Source organism: Manis pentadactyla, chromosome 19, assembly GCF_030020395.1.
Source record: "Manis pentadactyla isolate mManPen7 chromosome 19, mManPen7.hap1, whole genome shotgun sequence".
NCBI lineage: Eukaryota > Metazoa > Chordata > Mammalia > Pholidota > Manidae > Manis > Manis pentadactyla.
Window position 1 is genome coordinate 11,200,774 of NC_080037.1, and position 13,491 is coordinate 11,214,264.

At 50.2% G+C, this 13,491-nt stretch overlaps 1 protein-coding gene across 7 annotated transcripts in view; it reads left to right on the top strand.

Moving 5' to 3' along the window:
- KCNN3 (potassium calcium-activated channel subfamily N member 3) overlaps window positions 1–13,491 on the top strand; it is a 149,503-nt gene that overhangs the window by 107,847 nt on the left and 28,165 nt on the right. For all 7 annotated transcript variants that reach the window (XM_057494917.1, XM_036922335.2, XM_057494918.1 and 4 more), the window contains one exon: window positions 11,500–11,641. In XM_057494917.1, the coding sequence (XP_057350900.1) occupies window positions 11,500–11,641 (142 nt within the window). The remainder of the gene's footprint in view (window positions 1–11,499; window positions 11,642–13,491) is intronic.

The window sequence follows — 13,491 nt, forward strand, 5'->3', positions numbered from 1 at the left end:
TTCTCAGGTCTTTGAGGAAACATTTTACAGGAATCCCAACCACTGTAATTCTTATCTCTGTATATAAAAAACTAAGAACCGTGAAGCCCCTTTGCTTCTGAGTCACACTCTGTGACCGACGGTGGATGTTGGGAACAGGCTCAGCCAGGAGGGAAAAGCTCACAGATGGTAGACTGAGGCCTGGGGGGTGGGGCTGAATGGAGACCCAAGGTGGCAGCTGTGAGAGGAAGCAGAGGCCCCAAGAGTGGAGTGGAATGAGACAGGATTTAAATGTCACCTCCCTGGGAACCCTCGTTCACTCACCACTTCCTTCAGCAGATTGCTGAGCTTTCTCCAAGTACCTGGGTGCCTGGGCTGGTGCAGGGCCTTGCAGAAAGGTGAGCACTAGGCAAGCACACGATCAGGTCCTGTGGCCAGAGGTGACAGGAGCATGGAGGCTGAGGGAACTCCTCAGAGGGCGCTTGATCCAGGAGGTTTCTGGGGGAGGTGATTTCCTAGGCCTGAGGGGCTCCAGGCAGAGGGACCAGCACAAGCAAAGTCTGGAGGAGGGGGGAGCATGGAGCGGGAAAGAGAACCAGCAGGTGCTCGCCAGGGGTCAGCGAGAGGCCACGGCTGCCCCCAAGGTTAGAGACGTAGGCCAGGCCAGGCCGCCTTCCCCAGCCAGAGTTTGGACTCAATCCGCTATCAAAGCCAACAGTTCCCAACCTTCTTTATTTATTTAGTCTAGTGACACAGGAGAGATGGTATTCAGGCACCCGGCTTCTGCTGTGGGTGTTCCCCAGGTTTGAAGTCATTTCCATCAGGCTGGCTGGAGTCCTATCCCTTCCTTTCCAAAGGAGAAGACAAATCACAGCACAAGCCAGCAAAAGTGTCACCGTAAGGATAGCCTGAGACCACCCTGACCCAAAGTCGAGACCCATTCACAAATATCAGTTCGTTAACTACCGTTAATTCTAGTTTAAGTGTTTGTATATCTCAGCGTGTCTCCACACTGCGCTGTGATCATCCTCCCCACCTCCCCACCTGGGCCAGTGGGAGCCACTGGTGGGTTTTGAGCAGGGGAGGGTCTTGTTTGAGAACAAGTTCCCTGGCTGCGGTGAGGAGGGTGAGTTTGAGGGGGACACAAGGAAGACCATGAGATGAGACCAGCTAGGGAGACCGCTACTGCCATGACAGGATGCCGCCCCTGTGGGGAGGTGGCGCCTGGGAGGGAGCGGGAGGCACAGGTTGCAGGGAGCAAGAGGAGCCCAAACCCACAGGACTTCACAGGACATGGGGACATGGTGGAGGAGGAAGTTTGAGAACAGTGCCTGGTGTCCTGGCATGGCTAGGTGGTGGTGCTGCCCACCGATGGGAGATGCAGAGGAAAGGGGTGGGTCTGGAGGGGCCCTGGGCATGGTGGAGGGGCAGGCAAAAGGCAGGGTCAGGATGAGTTGAGCTTAACTGGCTTGCTGTCCCCCCCAGAGATGTCCCACGTTGGCAGCCAGATATGGGGCAGGGGCTCAAAGGGAAAGTTGGATCGGGTTTCAGGGACCCGGGGGGTGGCAGTTGAAACTCTGAGAGGGCACATGTCACCAGAGCGTGGAGGGCTACGGGCTGCGGGCCCCGGGAGGACCAGCATGGTTGTGCCTCCTCTGGCGAAGCTCTCTGCCCATCGCATCACACGCCTCCCATGCCGCCGCGGCTCCCTGGGGTGGGGATCCTGTGTTGTTTCGCTTTATGCCTTCAGTGGGTGTGAAGTACAGGTTTGCTGAGTATGGGAGCCAGCCTGAAGCAGGGACAGGGCCCGGCCACTCCCTGGGGCAGAAGCCCCCTTCCCCTCACGGTGGGCTCTCTCCGTGAGTTCTCACAGGAGAAGACAGGAGAGCCCGAGCCCGTGAAAGGGGGACGGGGATGGAGGGAGGCAGGGAGGCTGGGGCAGCGTCTCAGGGGAAAAGAGAGAAAGAGGCTGAGAGGACAGAGCGGAGAAGCAGGGGAACCACAGCCGAGGAGGGAGAGGACGGGAAGCGAGGACCCGGGGCTGCGTGACAGTGCGGCCCGCAGTGCCAGGGTGATGGTGCGGCTCTGCTCAGCATGCCCCGTGCTGGCGCCTGGGGGGATGGCATCTCTGCCCTGCCTGCCCCTCCACGGTGCTCCCACTGCCCCCGGGCCATCGCCTGGAGCCCCCCCAGCCCCCCAGCCTCATGCCTGTTCATCCCCAAGAAGGGCTCTGCTCAGGGCACCCCTGCTGTTCCTTGGCACTTGGGTCAGTTGTAACTCGGCCTTTTTTTTTGCTTTCATGTTGTTTGGTGTTGGCTCCTTCACTGGACTGAGTTCCATGAATTGGATGCCAAGTTTGGCACATGGTAGGGGGCTCGCTCACAATTGTTGACTGAATGAACTCATTTATTAGGCCACAGAAACATGCCAGGCGCTGTGCAGGGTCTTCTATTTGTTATCTCAACATGATCCCGTGAGAGGGGTTTTATATGCTTCCTTCTGCGGAAGGTCCATCCCAGGTGCTAGGAGGGAATCGCCTTACCAGACCCCCAGCTAGCAGGTGGCAGGTCCAGGATCTGAACCCCCAGCTGGGGATGCCTTCTCCCCCACACCACCTCCAAATGCCGCAGAAGACACGCTTCCTGGGAACAGTGCTTCTTCCAAACATATTGTTTTTCTCCATTTTCATGCATTTTATTAAACATTTCCAAATCAGGAAACATGGAAATATTTTTTAATAAGAAGAAAGAAAACATTGCAAATAGAGAAACTGACTCAGAGGGATTTGCCAGATGAACCATCTGCTTTTTAATTTAATAACCATTCAGAGGTTGACAGCGCTCCCCTTCATGAAGGAAACGGGGCTGTGGAGGGAATGGCAGCTGGCTTCCCTCAAATGGCGCATCCATTTGCGAAGCGGAGAAGTCGAACAAAACATTCTCGCTGAACAAAAGGAGGGAGACACCCAAGAGAAGAGAGATACACACCAAGAAAAGCGGAGCTGGCGTCTTGTTTAGACTTCCCACCAAGGCCTGCGAGAGAGGTGACGTCCAGATGTGTGACACCAGCCTGATGTCCTCACTCTCCCACATTTGGCAGAAGTCTCCATGGAAAACTGCCAGAGGAGAACTTCATTCCATCGCCTCTGTGAGAAAAAGCCACACCAGCCATGTTCACAGAGCAGGAACAAGCCACGTCTGTTTGACGGCAAGTCACAGCCCGTGTGTGTTGGAGCTGTCATGCTTCTGGTGGTGATGGTTTTCTCCCCTTTTAAAAATAACCTTTTTAGTTCTTGGGGTCGGAAATGAGATACTAGATGTAGATTTGCCTTGGAAAGATCTGGGGCTGTTGCCTTGAATTACCTGGTGGAGGCAAACGTCCTTATTTTCCTAAATTCAAAGTCGGCTCTTAAGAACTAGGATACCAGCTATGGGAGCGAAGCAGGTAATGGAGTGAGTGACTCTACGTATGCGTCCGTCATCACACACATGTGGTCCCGGAGGCTTGTGGGCAGCCCTGGGTCTCAAAAGTGCTTGATTTCCCACTTCAAGATGTTTATTAGGGAGATATACAGGGATTTCACCTGTAGCTGTACTAAGCAGTGAAGTCCTGAGGTCCGTAGAAGCCATCTGCTCTTCAGCTAACCTTGCGTCTTCACACACATCAAGCATTTCTCGAATCCTCCTAAACTAAGGCTCCTGATACCCTTAAGAAATGGCAGTTTTGACCCCCAAAGCTGGAGTCCCATGTCCTAGCACGCTGACGACACTTGATAATTAAGAGCTGATTGTACCAGAGGCCTGGACAAACATAGAGGGATGGGAGTGAGACGCAGGGCTCCATGAAAATGTCTCCCTTTAGTAAGAGTTTCTCAACTCCTAATACAGGCTGATGCTCCCCAGTCACACAGGGCCTCCTGGCCATCATCCTACTGGCAGGGACTGAGCAGGGTGCCAGGCTAGGGCAGGCCGGTGTCTGCCCAGACACACAGATGCTGATGCCATGCCCCACCCCATGCCCTGCTCACTGCAGCTGCCATTTTTAGAATGAGAAAAAAATGTGGATTTCCACTTATTTACTGTGAGAAGTTGGGTCAGTTACTCTCTGGAGCTTCTCACTGCTTCATTATAAAAGTGGGATAACAGCCCCTTGTCCTGCTGCCTTGAGATAAAGACAAAATGGGTTCATTCATTCATTCAACAGAAATTTATTGAGCCCTAGATATGCCCCAGAAAACAAAGCAGAAAAAGTCCTTTCCATCATGAAGCTTATGTTCTAATGGGAGGTGATAGTCAATAAACACAAAAATAAGCCAAATATGTATCATGTTAGGTGGTGATACATGCATGGAGAAACAGGACACAGGAAAGGAAGATGGGGCTGGAGGGCATGGAGCAGTGGTGCAACTGTGAACAGGGTGGACAGGGAACACCTCACCAAGAAGGTGAGTGTGCAAAGGCCTGGAATTAACTGAGGTGGGAGTCTTCCAGGAAAAAAGAACAGTGGGTACCAAAACTGAACGGGAGTAAAGCTGAGCAATTGAAGGAACCGTACAGCCTGGTGGTCTTCTACTCAGGATAGAGTCCCGGCAGCAAATGCTGAGTGGTGTCGGGTTACAGACAGAGCACTTTGGCTGAGGGCTCAGGGTGGGATCTACAGCGGGTCTTGAAGGGTCATTTAAAAGGGATCAGTGGGGACAGTGGCAGGCACGAGTCAAGCTTGGAGCACAGCGCCACTGAAGAGCAGGCCTGTGGAAGGGGCCGCGACGGATGGTGAGAGCTGGAGGAAAGCAGAGAGCAAGCCACTGGAGATGGAGGAGGCATTTCTGAGGAGGCAGGCACCCATGGGGTCAGAGGCCACCAAGGGGTCGTCAGGTACATGCTGTTGGGTTTTTCACTGGATAACTTAACCAGCGTAGGGTCCGCAGCTCAGTGCAGACTGGCGTCCAACAGTGTGAAGCTGAGGCATGATTCAAAGGTAAAGACAAAGCAATCGACTTGGCTCAATTCCTGAAAATTTCCAGCAAGCCAGACTCAGGACAAATACTAGAACCATCAAGTCACTAAGATTCATGTGAAAAGACTTAGGTCACAGCTACTGTCAAGAAGCCGAGTTCTTATTAATAGTGAGAACCTACTCGAAGCCCAGAGAACTTGGCAGCCACTTTGACAAGAGTTCATCTGCTGAAGAGGACAGCTGATGTTACCTTAACATGCTTCCCTGAGCTACTAAAGTAAGCATCACCTTCACAGGGGGTCAGGAAAAGGAACAAGCAGGCCATGTTCATTCCACAAATATTCACTGAGCACTTACTGTGAGTTAGGCTCTGAGAGGGTCCCTAAAAAAGGCTACAGAGACGACTATAATGTAACTCCAGGTTAGAGAAATAGGCCAGTGGAACAGAATAGAGAATCCAGAAATAGCAGCACCTCCACATACAATCCATATGACAGAGGAGGTGTTGAGAGTCAGTGAGGGAAAGGACGGACTACTCATTAAGTGGGCCTGGATAATTCGTTTTCCACATAATAAAAAAGGAAAGCCATATCCCTACCCCACACCATACACAAAATCAATTCCAGGTGAATTAAAGACTTAAATGTGAGTGGCAACATTTAGAAACATTGAAAAGAAAATCTTATAACTGCAGGTAGAGAAGGATTTCTTTAAAAATTATACAAGTCACTAATTATAAGTGAAAAGGAGGATAAATTCAGCTGCAGTAATATTTAAAACTCCTATTCATCAAAAATACTATAAAGAAAATAAAAAGACCAGGCACAAACTAGAAGAAAGTATTTGAGACACATAAACTGACAAAGTTCTTCTTATCTAAAATGTATAAAGAGTTCTTAGAATCAATAAGACAAAACAAGCCAATAGACAAATGGAAAAGTCATGAATAATAATTCACAAGGAGGAAACATGAAAGACCCATAAACACATGAAAGATATTCAAAATTTTATCAAGGAACTGAAAAGTAAAAGCATGATAGATACCAATTTACCCACTACTTTGGCGAAAATTAAAGTCAAATGATGACAACTGTTGATGAGGACATGGAGCAACAGGAATTCTTATCCACCGCTAGGGGACGCCTAATGGGGACGTCGTTTTGGCATTTTCTGATGAAGTTAATTCTGTATATACCCTACCAACTAGCAAATCCACTCTTAGGTATGTGTCCTCGAGAAAACAACAGAATGCACCAAGGGCTATGATTAAGAATGGAGCAGTATTTCTGGAGATAGTGGGAAACCATCCAAATGTCCATCAATAGGTGAATAAATTATGGTATATTCATATGATGAAACAGTACAGGAATGAAAATACTGTAGCCACATAGATCAACATATAGGCTGATGGAAAAAAAACAGTTCATAAAAGAGTTCACTGTATTAGCTATCTATTGCTGCATAACAAATTGCCCCATAGTTTAGCAGCTTAAAACAACAAACATTTACTATTGCACTGTTGCTATAGGTCAGGAATTCAGGGGCAGCTTAAATGGGGACCATTGGCTCAAGGTCTGCCATGAGATTGGAGTCAAATTGTTGGCCAGGGCTGTGGTCTCACGTCAAGGCTCAACTTAAGGGTTTCTGCTTCCACACGGTGGGCAGGCTGTGGTCCCTTACCATGTGGGCCTTACCTAGTGGCATGGCAGGCGGCTTCTCCCAAGGGAGAGCAATCTGAAAAAGGACAAGGTCAAGATCTCCCAGACAGAAGCCATAGTCTTATAACCGGATAGCCTAGCACTTCTGCCATGTATATAGAAACAAATTACTAGGTCCCATCCACACTCAGAGGTATGTGACTAGCCCAGGAGGAAGGGGACTATCGGGGGCCATTTTAGAGTCTGCTATGACATTCTCATAATAGGATTTCATTTTTATAATGCTCAGAAGTAGGCAAAACTAAATGATATATTGTTTAGCTATGCATACTTATGTGGAAGTAGTATGAAGGAAAACAAGGACATAATAAGCATGAAATTTGTGATTTTGATCGCCTCTAGGGGATTACAGGGGACTGACAGGGGAGAGAACACACAAGTCGATTCAACAAGGCAAGAGTGGACTGTGATTTCAGCAATAGTTATTCCGTTGTTATGCTTCGTAACTTGATTTTACGCTACATGTATTTTTGGTTTTCCCTCTTAGGTTTGGTTTGATATTATGGCAGTTGTACATGGATACATTTTAGAGGCAATTATTCTGTGGACTTTGCTGTGCTCTACCAGTTCTTCCCATTCACCCTTCTCCAGGGGTAACTACCTTGACCTCCTTTGTTAATTAATTTTAGTATTTATCTCCATGACTCTAAATAACATGCTTGCATTGCTACTTTCTGGTACTTCGGTTTTGGGCATCACCTGTTCACTTCTACTATGGAAGATGAGCCTTTAGCCCCCTTTCTTCCCCTCCAGCCCTTCCTGTCCCCCCAGCCTCCTTTCATAATAATATCTTCATTTTGTTTAGATCAGTAATCAGTGTTTACATTGCTCAGACAACTTTAATGGACTCTATTCACAGTTGAGCCTCGTAGTAAAAGATGCTAACTTTTCCTTTCCTGCAGAACTTCTGTTTTTCCTGGTTAATTATCATGTTTGTTCACTTGCTTAGTTTTCTATGTATTTATCACAAATTCCATTCCAAATTCTGGCAATTGTCTAAATCTCTTCCCAGCATGTCCAGGCATATCATGGTTTCTGTCCTTTTCATTTTCTTGGAGAAATGTCTCCCAGGGCCTCTGACCTGCTCCCGTCTGGCCTGGCTGCCCTCCCTGACAGGTGCATGGCCGTCTTGTGGACATCTGGGGACCATCACCCTGGGCTTCTCTGCTCTGTGAGTCTCCAGTTTCCTCCATCCCAGGGCTTCCTCCTCGACTGACTCCTTTGATTTCAGGAAGCACATCCTCCTGTTGCTTCCTGAGAAAGGGTGCAGAGGGTGCAAATCTTCGAGGGCCTTGCATGTTTGAAAATGGCCTCATTCTACCCTCATACTTAACCAATACTTCAGCTGGTTTGGACATCTGGTCTCTTTGGGTTAGCATTCTGGCTTGGAGATAGGTTTCCTTCAGAAGTTTGAAGGCTTTATTCCCTAGGCTTCTAGATTCCCGTGTTGCTGTGACAAAGTCCAAAGTCACCGATTTCTGATTCTTTGCATTTGACCTCTCTCTCTCTCTCTCTTTCTCTCTGGAAACTCCATAAGATCATCTTTCCCCTCTCGTGTTCTGAAATTTCACAATAATGTGCCTTGGTGTGAGTATTTTCATCCACTGTACTGGGGACAGTGGACCCTTGATCTAGAAACTTGTGTCCTTTGGTTCTGGGAAACTTTTTTAGTGATTTCTTTTTAATCATTATTTCTCTCCTTCGTTCTCCTTCCTTTTCCCAGTTCTCTCTTCCTGAAACCAATATGATTTGAACTGGTAGGCTGATTCACCAATTTTCTCACATTTTCTCTCCTATTTTCATCCCTCTGTCTTTTTATGCCTTTTAGGAGACCCCCCCAATTCATTTTCCATTCCATCTAGAGAGACTTCTTTGGTACCGCATTCCGTCCTTGTCTCATGGGTCCAATACCTTATTTTCTCTCTCCTACAATGTTTACATGTAGGATTTTTTTGCAAGAGTTCTTTGTGAATGGTCTGTATTTGATCCAGGTCCTTTTTCTTTGTTTCTTTAATTGCCTGGTTTGGTCTGTGTCTTTAATGTTAGAGATATCTGTCCTTAGATGTCTGGTGATTCCTGGTTGACTGCTTATTTTTAAAAGCAGGGGACTAAAACTGTTAATTGTAGAGGGACCCAAGGACAGAGCAAAGGTAGACCTGTGTGTTTAATCCACCATCTTTACCCAATCATAGTCTTTTGCATCTATTACTTTCATAAAATTAAAAAGTGAAAAAGCCATAGTCCACACCCTAATGATAAATTAACGATAATACTTAACTACCCTAAAAAAAACTACACTTTTCCTCCTTAGCCTGTAAAGAAAAACACAGAACTATCTTCTCTGAAAATTTCTCTATTGCAAAAAATAGCATGAGATTAGTACGTGAATTTGTGACAGTGTAAACCGCTATAAAATTGTGAATAGGTTTGGAAGCAATTTCTCCCTCCTCTACACTCCCACAGTCCTGAATCACCAGCCCTGCTCTCTTGCTCATCACTTCCTGCTTGGTGAGTTGCATGTGTGTCTTATCTCCATGACAATGTTCAAGCCACTGGAGAGGAGGGCATCTGTCCCATTCATCTTGGCATCTTCTATAGCCCCAAGTCAGAGGGCAGACCATTGAAGTTTGGCGAATGAGGAATGAATAACATCCTTGAGATTTGCTTCTCCTCTCCGCAGCACACACAGTTAGCACCCATTGGACTGGATCTGGTGAATGACAAAAAAACCCAAAAAAACATAAAGGGAATGTAGAGAAAAATAAAACAGGCAATCAAACATCAACTTAAAAAAAAGAGACAGGTTGCCCATTGCTGTATACGTAACCCCACTCTGAGCTCCAGTTTCCTTCCCTCAGAGTCCGCCCATGTATGTGTCCCATCTTTCTGAACGTCCTCTCACCACCTGCAGACCGCTCTGCCAAGCGGGCCGTGCCATCCTGTCTTTCCTCTGCTCAAGAACCGAAATCCTCCCAAGGCCTCTAAGACCAAATCCAGACCTCTTATCCTAGAACTCAAGGTCTTCCAAAATCAGCCCCTTGTCTCCCAGGTGACCTCATCACCTGCTCCTGGAGCCCAGGTGCCCTCCTCTCTCTAAAATGTCCTCATCATTCTCCAAGACACATAGCAGGCATGCCTGCCTCTCTGATGCCCAGGGGGGCAACGAAAGGAGCACGGGCCTTGCCTGGGTCACTGCTGTGTGTCTGCAGGCAATGTCCCTGTGCTTCCTGTAGGATACTTTGCAGGGCACCGTGAGAATGAGTGTGTTTGCACACAGAGTGCCAGCCGCATGGTAGGTTGGGTGACTTCCACTGACACAGTCAGAGTCCGTAATGGTTTTGGCCGTGTGTGCCCTTGGGGTCCCCGACTCATATGCCCTCCACCTCCTTTCTGACTAGCAGAGCTTCTGCCTCCTTTCAGGCCTGTCTCCAGGTGCACCTGCACCTCTTCCTTCTCCGCATACCTGATGTAGGTGGGTAAGGGGAGAAAAAGCAACACTTAACCGACTGCCCACTGGGCGCCAGACTCTGTCGGGGGCATGGAGAGCACTGAGGATAGTAGCTAGTGCTTCCTGGGGCCTCCTTGTGCCCGATCCTGTTCCAAGCATGTATGTGCATTTACTCCTGTAAGCCTCGCTGGCAACTCAGTTCTGCGGATTACGGTTCCTAACGGCTTTCTGCCCTAACACCCGGGATGGTTTGGTCTCATCAAGCTGACTCCCGGAGGCTGATGGGGAGATTTTATCAAGAGTGACATCCCTGCAGGATAAAATGCAAAGTCCCTGTGTGTCATTCAGGCTGATCCTGTTAGAGAACATTCTGAGAAGGCACCCACCTGGACCTGCTCTGCCACCCCAGGGGCAGCCAGTGAGCTCTTGCCCTTCCTAAGGGTGTTCCCTCTGCTGGAGCACCCTTTCCCCTGGCCTGTCTGGAAAACTCCAGCCTCCGACTAAGCCCCCGGCATTTGGGTCAAGGCCATTCTCTTTCCCTCCTGCCCACGGGGTGCCTTGCCCACCCACTTACCAACCTTCATGCAAATGTCTGCATCCACGGCAGACCCCTCCCGTGAGCTGAGAGCCCCGAGGGCAGGGGCTGCCTTGGGCTCATCTTTGTATTTCTGTACTTGGCTCGGCGCCTGACAGAGTGAGCCTTGGTGTTGGGGGTTGAAGTGGGGGAGGACAAGGACGGGGTGGAAAGGGCATCAGGGAACAGTGGTGATGTGTTTCCAGCTGGTTCCCTCCAGAGTGGAGGAGCCACACGCCTCCATCCAGCTCTACAGAAGGCTGTCCCTCTGCAGAGACCCCAGCATCCCCTGGGAAGAGCTCCGAGGCAGCCCTGGCTGCTGCAGACACCCGGGAGGTGCCAGTCTTTGGGATTCATCAGTCTTCCTAGGGGAAATTGCTAAATGAGTCTGGTGATTTTTTTTTGACGTTTTCCCGTGTTCGGGAGCTTGTGATTTCAGATTAATCACATGCATATACAGTTGGGCTGTCGACTTGGAAGGGAAAATCTAAATTTTATTACTGCATGATTTCATCCAAAGCTATTTTATCAATGCCAAAAGGACGTCTACAGTAATGTGCAAATCATGACAAAACATTTTATGTCTGGGACCAAGCTCACGATAGGGAGCTGGGGCTGGGGAGCTGCAGACAGGACCCAGGGTGGGGGTGGAGTGGGGGGGCAGAACCACGGCGCCTCCAGTCACCTACGGAGAGCTGGGTGTATCCCCATTGTGGCTGTGTCTGCCACAGCAAAATATCTCCTTCCTTCCCCCATCGGGGTTTGTCCCCGGCCTCTGCTCTGGGGAAGGGCAGTTGCACTAACTCCTGTCTTGCCCTTCGCAGGTACCACGACCAGCAGGATGTGACTAGTAACTTCCTGGGCGCCATGTGGCTCATCTCCATCACATTCCTCTCCATTGGCTATGGGGATATGGTGCCCCACACGTACTGCGGGAAAGGCGTCTGTCTGCTCACTGGTATCATGGTGAGTACACCTCTCTGCCCATCGGCCTTCGCTGAACCCCGAGTGTTGCAAGGGGCCCCGCCCTCTACTGAGACTGCAGGGCCCCTTCCAGTCAGGGCGTGGGACCAGCTGCTAGTGAACGGGCCACAGAAAGGCAGGTGGGAAATCCACAACAGTTTCTCACTTCGTGGTTTCCTTTCCTAAGATAGGAGGAGGTCCTGGTTCCTGACTGTTAATGATATCTTCATAGCACCCCCAAAAGAGGCTGGGTGAAACTGCCTGTTGGTCCAACCCTCCACTCGCACCCACCGCCACCCAGTGAGCATCAGGGCATGTGGTTCTGTGTCCTTCCTGTCCCCTGGACCCCACAGACCTTCACACCATGTCTGATAAAGTTGAGCTGGAACTCACGACCGAGGTGAGAACGGGGGAAAGGGCACTGAATGGGCCATAAGAGACCTGAGTCCTGGACTGGGCAGGCCAGGTCCAGGTTTGCCCTGGTTTGGGTCCTGGTTTGCCCACAGGGCCCTGGGCCGGCTCTGGACTTTCCCTAGACTTTGGCTTCTTCACCTGCATGGTGAGGCTCTGGCTCCAAGTGCCGGGGCCTTCCGGATGCTGGCATTGGGGTTGGACTGCGACCCCACCTGTCTCTGCCTAGGTGCCCTCTTCTTTGAGATGCACCTCTCCTGTCCAGCACCCTGCCACCTCGCTCCCACACAAAGCTTTGCCTGTCACATGGTCATCGTAGCACAATATATGGGAGGGACGTGGGTGGGTTCCAAGTGCAGTCTGGGGGCCCTGGGCAGGGCACTTAGCCGCTGATCTCAGCATTCCCAAGTACAGAGTGGGGGTAGAAGACTGCCCTGCCCTCCTCCCTGCCAGTGATGAGGACAGTCGCCATGCATCTTGTCAGTGTGTTTGTCAGTGATGAGGAGTTGCACGTGCCACCAGTGTTGGCAAAGCCCTCTGCATCCCCATCTCTGCTGCTCCTTCACGGGCCAGTCGACAAGGCATTCCCTGGCCCTGCACGTTAGGTCCTAGATGGAATGCTATTGCTCTTTGACCTTCTTCCTAGACTCCTAGGACACAGAGTGAGCACATGTGTCCAGAAGAGGAAACTGAGGCTCAGAGGAAGAAGCACACAGCTTAGCCAGAGGCCAGGGGGGGTACAGGCGCCATGCTGTCTGTGGCTGGGTTCTAGGTCTCCATGGCTGTTACCGCAGCCCACCATGGGGCGCCCTCTCTGTACCCCCAATGCGTCAGTGAAAGTTCTTCTTTTCAGGGCTCCCTCAGATTTCATCCATCACCCCATTTCACCATGGGGAGAAAAAAGCTCCTCCTTCTGAAATGGAAGTGACTCCTTTCTGCAGCAGGAAAGGAGTTAAGGGTTCACCAGAGGTGGGGGTGGCCCTGCTCCCACCCTGCAGCAGCCTGGTGGCCTCACTGATCTGGGTGACAAGACAGCTGGACGTGGGCCACTGAGAGCAGAGGAGGCTGGAGTCAGAGGCCAGGGGCAGTGGGTCCAGGGAGAGGAGGGCTCCAGCATTGTCGTCTCGACTGGACACAGTCCTCGGCCCTTTTCTAGCACAGGCGCACATTAGCAGGCAGGGCTTGAAACAGAAGCTAATGACAAAAGGCTTAGGGCTGGGGTCACGATAAATCACGGGTAAGTGTAAGGCCTTAGAACAAACACCTCCCACCAGTTAGTAGGAGTCTGTCTGGCTCAGCTCCAGCTGTCACCAGGAAACCAGGGAACGATTCTTCTTTCCAGAAAGGAATGAAATGCCACCCGAAGGCCAAAGCTTTCCTGCCTGAGAGCGGCTGCTGGAGCGTGGGCTCCGTGCCCCAGAACCCGCGCTCAGCCTGGGCCG